Genomic DNA, 10995 nt, shown 5'->3' with positions numbered 1-10995 from the left:
AAGTCAGAATTGTGATATAAAGTCAGAAATGCGAGTTATAAAGTCAGAATTGCGAGATATAAAGTCAGAATTGTGAGTTATAAAGTCAGAATTGTGTGTTATTTGATTTGTTTATTTGATTTGTTTATTTATTTGTTAGGGACAATGCATGTTAAAAAACATTTGTAAAAATATAAATTGTAAACAAGCTGGATTATAGCAACATTGCTAATTTACATCTGCAGTCTGTAGGCAGAATATAGAGTCAGAATTATGAGATATAAACTCGCAATTCTGAGAAAAAACGTCAGTCTGTTTTCCCTCACAATTGGACATTATAACACGCAATTACGAGTTTATATCACCCATTTCTGACTTTTTTTTTTTTTCACAATTTTGACTTTTTTTTCCCCAGAATTGTGAGATATAAGCAAAATTCGGAGGAAAAGTGTCAAAATTGCGACTTTATATCTTGCTATTCTGACTTTATAATGCAACAGAGTTTAAAAAAGTCAGAATTGTGAGATAAAAAGTCACAATTACCTTTTTTATTTTTTTATTTAGTGGCGGAAACAAGCTTCCATATTGTTCACTTCCAGTTATAGGAACGGTGACGTTTCAATGCTCCAGAAAGCCGATGACTCTTGAGTTTTGAGAATCAGTGTGATAAACATCCAAAGGTGAAAGTCAAAGCGACGGAGTTAAAGTTTCTGTACAGCGGAGGATGATGCCGACTCATAAAGTGTGGGTGCAGGTCTAAGACTAAAGATCCACTTATGTGAGCAAAAAGGGAGAAAACAGGTCTGGAATCACAAAGAAGGCATTTCCGAGTACGTAACGCTGTTTTCCTCTGTACGGTCGAGGCTCCCGGGAATCTCCCTTTTTGCCTTTGGGATCTCAGTAGCACTTCAGTTCCTTGACGGTCTTGTAAACGCTGAATAAACACCCTCATCTGCAGCGTTTATCAACGTCTGCTTCATCTGTCCTGCCACTATAGTGTCCGTATGGCCACGGGGTACAGCAGGGACATGTGCTCGGCTCCTTTGATGGGCAGTTTGCGACTGGAGTAGAAGTGGATGATCTCGGGAACGCTGTCGAACAGGCAGCTGTTCTGACCCAGTATGTACTTATTGTCTTTGGTCCGGGACAGCTTCATATGCATGAAACCTTGACTGCTCCTGGAGAGAGAGAGAGACGAGACAGAAGGGAGAAGGTTATTGAAAGATAATAAAGGTAGAAAGCCAGACAGAGAGAGAGGGAGGTTAATGGGAAGAGGGGAAGAAAACAACATGTGATTAGTTGTCAGACGGCAGCGCTCTCATGATACACGGTCGGTTCATTGGCAAACGCGTCACGTGTAGCAGTGAAATGTAGGGCTGGAGACCCGCGAGCTTTAATGAACGCGGCCGCAGAGCCTCTTAAATGCTGTCGGGTTTCACAGGAGTGCTGAATGCAAAGCAAATTAAAAGTCAAGGACGGAGAGAAGCTGCACACCTCGAGGAAAACGTGCTCTGTGATATTCTGAGCTGTGAATATAATGTTGCTTTGGTGTCTGTGTGCTGTTTATTAGTAATGCTGAATGTTACTCGTACTAAGAGAGCTTTGAACAGTTCTAATGCTGAGTATTAGAGTTAATCAAATGTAGTGACCAGAATGTCATATTGAGGCTTTTGACTTAAGTGACCACTTTGCACCTGCCCAAAATACACTGGAAGCCATACAGCAATGCTCAGGAAATCAGAAATAATATGCATTCAGTGCATTCAAGGCCCGCTCTAAATCGCTCTAAAAATTGTTGTAAATGTAAGAGAATATCAGAGTTCAGAGCACAACTATAACGATAACAGTACGGAGGAACAATATCATTGGAATCACTTTTAGAGCGATTTTTTTCCAGCTGATGAGCGATAAAAACACTGACAGCCGATCAGAATTCATCCTGTTTTAAAGATCTCAAGCATTTAAAGCAACAGACAACAAAACTGAAGTGTTTATAATAAACAGAACGATATCGTGCGCTGGTGTGACGCTGATATAGTTATGGTTATAGTTATCAGTATAGTTATCGTTCTTGGTGTGAACGGGCCTTAACACTAGAAAATGTAAAAATAAAAAGCAAATTAATAAGCTAAATAAAAATAAAATAAAAACAAAATAAATTATACTAAAATAAAAACATAAAAATATAATAAAAAAAATAAAATAATATAAAATAAAAGTCAAACGAAAAATTAATAAATAAACAAATAAATAAAATTAAATGTCCCATTTTATATTAGGTGTCTTAACTGTTATTTTCTTAAGTAAATGTATGGGTAGGTTTAAGGGTGGGTTAATCAGTAGAGCCAACAGTGTAATTAACAGTTTTTTATTTTCATTTTTTAATATAGTACATGTACAATAATGCATTTTATCAAATAATTAATTAAAATGTTAGTACATAATAGTTATAACATATAGTCACCGTTATTTATATAGTGCTTTTTACAATGCAGATTGCGTCAAAGCAGCTTTACAGTGATAACTGATATATAATTTTGGCTGCACAACTAACAAATTTAATAATAAAATTAATCTTAAAGGATTAGTTCACTTCAGAATTCAATTTTCCTGATAATTTACTCACCCCCATGTCATCCAAGATGTTTATGCCTTTCTTTCTTCAGTGGAAAAGAAATGAAGGTTTTTGAGGAAAACATTCCAGGATTTTTCTCCATATAGTGGACTTCACTGGGGTTCAGCGGGTTGAAGGTCCAAATGTCAGTTTCAGTGCAGCTTCAAAGAGCTCTACATGATCCCAGACGAGGAATAAGAGTCTTATCTAGAGAAACCATCGGCCATTTTCTAAAATAAAATAAACATTTATATACTTTTTAACCACAAATGCTCGTCTTGCACTGCTCTGTGATGCTCCACGCATTACGTAATCATGTTGGAAAGGTCACGCGTGACGTAGGCTGAAGTACCGATCCAGTGTTTACAAAGTGAATGTGCAAAGACTAAATCAAACGTTCTTTACAAAAACAAAAAGGTAAAACAGCGATGTCGGACAATATTGAAGTTGGAGGAGAAAAGTACCCCTACCGCGGTACTTCACCTACGTCAAGCGTGACCTTTCCAACATGATTACGTAATGCGTGGAGCATCACAGAGCAGTGCAAGACGAGCATTTGTGGTTAAAAAGTATATAAATGTTTTTTTTTTTTTTAGAAAATGGCTGATGGTTTCTCTAGATAAGACTCTTATTCCTCGTCTGGGATCATGTAGAGCTCTTTGAAGCTGCACTGAAACTGACATTTGGACCTTCAACCCGTTGAACCCCAGTGAAGTCCACTATATGGAGAAAAATCCTGGAATGTTTTCCTCAAAAACCTTCATTTCTTTTCCACTGAAGAAAGAAAGACATGAACATCTTGGATGACATGGGGGTGAGTAAATTATGAGGAAATTTGAATTCTGAAGTGAACTAATCCTTTATACTTTTTTATTATTATTATTTATTTTATATAGTTCTTAGGAGAGTGTTCCCCTCTATAAATAAGAAACCAGTCAGTGACAGCGATGTTTAATCACTAGGTTATCAGTAGAATAGAGGATGAAAAAACTGAAGGAATTTGTTTGGCATTTAGCAGATGCTTTTCAGCTAATAACACTTGCATCACATTAATTACCGTCAATGAAGCAACAGCTACTTGACTCTGAACCTGCAGTCTGTGTCTCTGCAGCTTTATTCTCAGCACACTGAGAGAAAGAAAGAGTCCAGTCCATCTTAAACGAGGCCGGTCCACAACTCACTTATCATTTAATTGCATTTGTAAAGGCTGTGATCTCGCTGGTGCGCCGGGCGATGAAAAGTGAAAGATAACATAGCGAACTGTACATGCCTAAACATGATGCTAAATTTAGCCTAATAATTTACTGCACAATGCATATGTGTGAGTTGGTGTTTCTCATTCAAGGGGATTGACAAGCTGTGAGATCATCAAAACTTTGAGAACTTTATGTAAATGAGAGGAAAGACCTGGTGGTCCAGCAGGAAGCAAGAATATCTTTCAATCAGAGTAATTATCTTTGCAATCATTAAATATAAATCAGCTCCTCCATCTCCTCCACCCATCTTCGTTTAGGACTCCCATTGCTCTCAGGCTGATTATCTGCCTGTCATCACCCGACTCTTCATCATCATTAGGAGTGATGAGAAAACATTTGAGCCGCCATGGACCCCCGAGAGCCCCTTCAGCTCAGATACACAGAAGACGCTGCTAAAAGCATCTAAAAGCCCCTGCCGAAGTGTTCGTCATCAATCCCTCATCCGTCCACACAGAGAGAGGCCTGAGGAGACGCCTGGAACCTCGCTATTCTCTTCCTCTTAAGGATTTGATTTTCCTCTTATCATATCAGCGACATGAACAAAACAGAGCGGGTCTTTCAGGCGTTACAGAAGAGCCATCACCGCCTTTGTGCTGTTATCACTGCACACTTAACCATTCTTTTTTTCCTTTTAATCCAAGGATTCATTTCGCTTTACAGATCTGAAAGGTTCACTGCGGTTCATGACAATGGTGTGATATGATTCACAGTGCTGTGTGTGTGCAGTAACTGTATATATATGTGAATATATTGGTAGCGTTCGGCTCATTAACTGCATAAAGAGTCACGTTTCGCTCACCGAACCATGAGATTACACTTTTCAATTGTCCTTTGCTGCTGTTTCTTAAAAGCCATCTTTAAAAAGGCTCTTCTGGGTTCAATGCGAGTTAGGAACGATTGACAGAACCGCTGACATGCTGTCGATAATCATGGAAAATGATTTCAACTTTGCAGTCAGTTTGTAGAAACAAATAAATGTGTTTTCACATTCATGCACTTACAATTCCAGAGGGTTTAAAAGCAGAAATGTGTAGCTTGTATATTTTATTGTAGCAAATATTTTGGACACTACTAATATATATATATATATATATATATATATATATTTCCAACATTACTTATATTTCACCCGGAACATTTCTTTAAAATACAGCCTTTATTAACGTACAGAGCAAAACCTCAGATGTTAATTAAACCTGAGAAGATTGATGTGATAGAAAGGTAACTCTGTGGAAGCTGATAACCTGCTGGTGATTTTATTGTACATGAGATGAGCAGAAACTGCAGATGAGAGCTCAGTTTTATCATGTGTGTTTAAATTACAAGCCCAAAGAGTGCACTTCAGCAGAGACCCGTTCTCCATTTCCTCACACGGCTCGCGGTCCTGGTGAGGATGCACATTAGCGCACTGTTAATTCATAAACTTTTACTCTCCCTCCATTCAGAGGAGATTTATTTCACTCCCTTCAGCCATTTTCTGTCTTCCTCTGTCCATAAAGCAGGGCAGCACTAAAGCCTCTTTGCCTTTAAAGATCTTTAAGAGACTGGACTCATTCATATCACTTATGCTCTGAGCCACAAATCTGATTAGACAAACGCTCTGCTCCATGTGAGCAGCACACCTAGACTGCATTTAAAGTGCCGCTATTATGCTATACTTCTGTTTTGGCGTCTCCTACAACACATTTACATTCATCCAAGGTCAAAAAACACTTTAATTTCCTCATAATATCCACTGCAGCATCAGCTCTTTTCTCACAGTGTCTGAAACGCTTCGATCAAGGATTCGGTTTCTGTAAATCCCGCCTTTCTGAGAGCTGCTCTGCTGTGATTGGTCCCAACCAAACACTTCAGTTTCAGTTCAGAATCGATTCTTTCTTTTAGGAGACAAAAACTCCATTTATCTGCACTTTGATCTCTGAAACAGAGCTTTTACATTCACAAACAGACATATTACACACTACATGAAAGATAATGTCTAAATAAAGCATCATGCAAAGACTTAGATATCATTCAATACAAGAAGCATCAATAAAGGCAGTTCAACCTACTTCAAATATATTATATTTGTAAAATACCCTATATTTGTGTGTGGTTTTGTACTGTCTTATTGACTTAGCAACATGGTATCATCTTTAAGAAGATTAATAGATAAAACAAATGTTTTATAAAACAATCAAAGAGAGGAATCCTGATCAGTGATGCCGAGCACAGGCAGCAGCGCTTCATAGTGGCATTAATATTTCAGCAGATTCAGACACGGATCGTTTGCATGCAAGAGTCTCTGCGGACGGACTGTGTTTAAAAGCAAAGGTTTCTACATGCTGTCAGGTCTGGTTTAGCACAACACCAGTGAGGGAATCATGATACAGCAGCAGTAACCCTGCACACAAACCAGCCATGACAGTCCGCTCAGCTCGCTCTTCTTCTGTCTCACGGTCCTCAACAAATGATTCGGTCCAACATGTGATTCACTGGGTGTTAAAGAAATGTTCCAGGTTCAATTCAAGTTAAACTCTATTCACAGCTGTTGATCAGCAGGGAAGGATTTAGGAGTTAGTTTAGATTTCACCACTGAAATCATCATATATATGACAGTACAGCTCAAATAATACATTTCTGCATTAAAAATATTCATCTAACACACAACGAAACAATAATCAGGGTTGTTGAATTGAGAATGCTTTTAAATTCCAGCTACATTTTAGTTGAATTCATTCATTCATTTTCTTTTATTCACTCATTGAATTCATTTATATATTTATGTATTATTTGTTTAATTTATTCATTCATGTATTTATATATTCATGTATTGTTCATTCATTCATTCATATTTATATATTTATGTATTATTTGTTTATTGTATTCATTTATTCTTTCATTTTAATTATTCATTTATTTATATATTTATGTATTTATTTATTGATTCATTCATATTTAATCATTTATTTTATTCATTCATTTATAGTCATCGTATTCGTAGTACTCGTTCGTTCGTTCATTCATTCATATATTCCAGTATTCATTCATTCATTTTATTTATTCATTTATAGTCATTTATGTGTTCGTTCATTCATTCAGCTATCCATTCATTCATTCATTCAAGTATTTATTCATTCATTCATTCATTGTATTCATTCATCCATCCATTCATTCATATATTCAAGTATTTATTCATTCTTTCATTATTTAATTCCTTCATTCATTTAAAGTCATTTATGTATTTGTTCATTCATTCATTCATTCATTCATATATTCAAATATTTATTCATTCTTTCATTCATTTAAAGTCATTTATGTATTCGTTCATTCATTCATTCATTCATATATTCAAATATTCATTATTCATTCATTCATATTTTTGAGTATTCATTCATTCATTCAATTCATTTATTTATAGTCATTTATGTATTTGTTCATCCATCCATCCATTCATTCATTCATATATTCAAGTATTTATTCATTCATATATTCAATTATTTATTCATTCTTTCATTCATTTAAAGTAATTTATGTATTCGTTCATTCATTCATTCATGCATTCATATATTTAAATATTCATTCATTCATTCATTCATACTGTATATTCAAGTATTCATTCATTCATTCATTCATTCATTAAATTCATTATTTATAGTCATTAATATATTCTTTCATCCATCCATCCATCCATCCATCCATTCATATATTCAAGTATTCATTCATTCATTCATTCATATATTCAAGTATTTATTCATTCATATATTCAAGTATTCATTCATATTTATTTATTCATTTGATTTATTTATATATTCTTGTATTCATTCACTTGTTCATTCATTCATATTTATTCATGCATCCTTTCTTTTGTAGATTAAGCTAGAGGTAACGCTGGTTGAATTTCAATTTGATTTTCTTTTAACTGAAGTTCAGTAAATTCATCTTCCTGTAATTTCGATTCAGATTCACATTTATGAGTTAAAACGGAGCCAATTCCTCAGTGCTGAATTTTTCACAACACTGGCAGAAAAAAACAGGACTATTTAGGCAACTTTACAGCTCAAACGACACACATGTGTGTAAAAACACAACAAGTTTATGTAGAACGAGCTGCACAAATCTGCTCCAAACACAGGAACACACGCTGATAACTCGGAGAAGGTGTCCACCGCGTGACTTCACTGACCTTCAGAGCACACGAGTCTCTCTGAGCTGATGAGAGGAGACTGCTCTAAAGGTGAAGAAGTCACTTCATGCTCACACTGGCTTTGTAAAATGTCAGAGCGGAGCGATTCAATCACGGGTCCTTCTGCACCGCTCCTTACATCCCGCTGCTCCCCTGAGCTTCACCCGCTCAAAAGAGCCGCGGCCGCGTCAGCCTGCATTACGGTGCGCCGGGGCACGTCAGCGTCTGAGGCGCGGTGAAAAGGTTAGCGGTGTGAAGGACTGATGGAGGTTTGAGCGTGTGAAGGGTTAAGAGGTGACGGCGCTCCACGCTGGAGAAAATCACACGTCAGCACAGGATGACTTACATGAGATGAGCTCATGCTGAGAAGCGGAAAAGATGCAGGAGAGATTTTTTTTTTTTTTTTGGAATAAGTGACTTATTTATTCTTGATCTTTCTGCTGCTTTTATTGCAAGAGGACAGGAAGTGATGCAGGGAGAGAGAGTGAGTGTATGTGTGTATGTGTGTGTGTGAGTGTGCGTGTGTATTGTGAGTGTGTGTGTGTGTACGTGAGTGAGTGTGTGTATATAGATGTGTGTGTCGGTGAGACTCTTACTTGAGCGAGAGGGAGAAGTCATTCTTACTGGTCTCACTGTTTCTCACCAGGTAACTGGCCTCTTTACACAACCTCAGCAGAGACTCGGCGTCAGTCCGGCTAATCGCTCCGTGATACCAGCTGTGAACGAGAGACGGGTAAGAGAAAGAGCATCGCACTTAAATAAACACTCCGAATCAGACGTGCCGAACTCACAACTGGCTCTCCAGAGGCATGGAGGGGTCGATGCGCTCGCCCACGCTCGGGCTGCTCGGGTCCAGAGAGCTCATCTTAGTGTTGACCAGGCAGCCGCTGGAGTGTCGCTGAAGCGGACGAGACTTCAGATCTTTAGTGGGAGACATCCGGGACTTTTCCACGCCGTCAAACTGCACTGTAACAGGAGGGAAACAGCAAATATTATAATAGAGTGCAGTAGCAGCCGCAAACTTTCACAGAGGCGTTGGTTCTGGGAGTATTTTTCCGTTTATTTCCATTTATTAAGTCTTTGATAAAGCATTATAACCCATGAACCAAACTAATCAGCTACGAGGAGAATCAATTCAATTCAAATGAGCTTTACTGGCATGAAATTTCAAAAATTGGCTTGAAATAGCACAATATTGACAAAGCAATAGACATATATAAACATATAGATAAAAAAAAAAAAAAAAAAAAAAACATAACAGAATCAATAACATCACAAAAATACAAAGTTACAAAACTGTGAACTTAACGGCTTTAGTGAGGGAAAGAACTACAATCAACATGAAGCATTGCAAACAGCATAACTGAATTAAAAATGATGGCAAAATATAAAAATATTCATTTAAAAATGTTGATTATTTATATAAAAACAATATATTTTGCATTTATTGCAAAATATGCATATATATATACACAAATATTTAAGTATTTTGAGAGCATGAGGAGACTTGGTTACATAATTTGTAGTGCTTCATGGGAGTGGGCGGAGCTAAAGAGCTATTTTGTCGCATTTCGCTTATTTTGACTCTGATTGGTGTAATTTTCTGCATAGCATCATGGGTAATGTAGTTTTTCACCACAAATTCCGCTGAAATATTTTCTTATATATTTTAAATGAATTAATATAATAATTTTATGAGTATATATATATTTTTTATTTCTCTTTTCTGTTTCTGTACTTGTAATAATTAGGTGAGAGGTCCAACTAAAATCCACAGGTGACCTGTAACTCCTCTAGCATGTCACTGCTCTCCAGAAATAGTTTTTGAAGAAAATTCCCAGCATGACCTTGTAAGACCAGCAATCCGTACACTGAGCTTTGTGTTTTATTGAGCAGAAACTCCCTCCTGGCCGTAACTCAATCGAATGAAGTATATGTGCGCGCCTGAGGGATTGAAGCTCATCCTCCATGTAATGAGAGGAGCTTCAGACGAGACGGACACTTCATAAAACATCTCAACTGAAAACCCTCGTGCAGACGAGAGGAACAAGAGCGGGTCGGATCGGGACCACAGGGTCTCTCACCTACGACGATCCAAGGAAAACAAACTGTGCAATCAAACACAACACACAGACATGAAACAAGAAGGGAAGAGAATGAGAGTGGAAACATGTTTGTAGCAGGTCGTGGCAGGACTGGCTGACCGACAGCATCATGTCAAGAGCCTGAGCTCTATCTGTGCAGGAGAATCTAAACACAGAGACATGGGACAGATGCAGACAGGAGCCTGAACAAACACTGTTATCTGTGAGAGCTCTGGACCGATGCTGCTTCACACCACTGAACAAACACTGCAGGTCTGAGACGCCACAACTGGACATTTCAGTACACAGTATATCTGGCCATTTTAACATTTCAGTCAATAACCATCTCTGCCATGTCAACAGATCATGTACATGAGATTTCAATACTGAGTAGTGAAATAAATATATATAAAAAAGATTACAATCACCATTATAAGAAATAAAAATTATTTCAATTAAAACTACATTTTAAATATTTTGATTATTTTATAAAATGATCTGCTCGATGTCAGTTCCTGATCATCCTATCAAGAGTTTATTTTGTGAAAATGTCCGGCTGTAAAATAGATGTGAATATCCAGTGAAATTGAGTAATTATTTTAATTTAATTACTGAGTCATGCAATCTACAAGAAAAGACATTTATCAGACACTTAGGCTCTGTTGTGCAACGAATCTTCCGCCATGGTCTCGTCAGTCATCTCTGATTCCTGCTGCACTACGTATGACAGCTCATGTTGGATGGGATTGAAGCGACCATTATCCGACTGAATTAAATGTTTTTTAATTCTATAAAAAGCAAATTGACAGTGGAGGAGTAATGTAACAATGTACAGCACAATATACTGTTAGCCTACATACTATACACATGTGTTTACTAGGATACTTGCCGATTCTT

The 10995-nt window shown here is 37.2% G+C and overlaps 1 protein-coding gene across 4 annotated transcripts in view; it reads right to left on the bottom strand.

The window, feature by feature from the left end:
* Window positions 1-373: 373 nt before the first annotated feature.
* zgc:158464 (uncharacterized protein LOC791139 homolog) overlaps window positions 374-10995 on the bottom strand; it is a 116089-nt gene continuing 105467 nt past the window's right edge. For all 4 annotated transcript variants that reach the window (XM_051869645.1, XM_051869644.1, XM_051869643.1 and 1 more), the window contains 3 exons: window positions 8806-8980; window positions 8611-8730; window positions 374-1157 (listed from right to left, as the gene is read on the bottom strand). In XM_051869645.1, the coding sequence (XP_051725605.1) occupies window positions 971-1157; window positions 8611-8730; window positions 8806-8980 (482 nt within the window). In that variant the 3' untranslated portion in view covers window positions 374-970. The remainder of the gene's footprint in view (window positions 1158-8610; window positions 8731-8805; window positions 8981-10995) is intronic.

Source organism: Ctenopharyngodon idella, chromosome 18 (assembly GCF_019924925.1).
Source record: "Ctenopharyngodon idella isolate HZGC_01 chromosome 18, HZGC01, whole genome shotgun sequence".
Lineage (NCBI taxonomy): Eukaryota > Metazoa > Chordata > Actinopteri > Cypriniformes > Xenocyprididae > Ctenopharyngodon > Ctenopharyngodon idella.
Note: the sequence above shows the minus strand (reverse complement) of the source record. Positions and strands in the feature narration are given on the sequence as shown.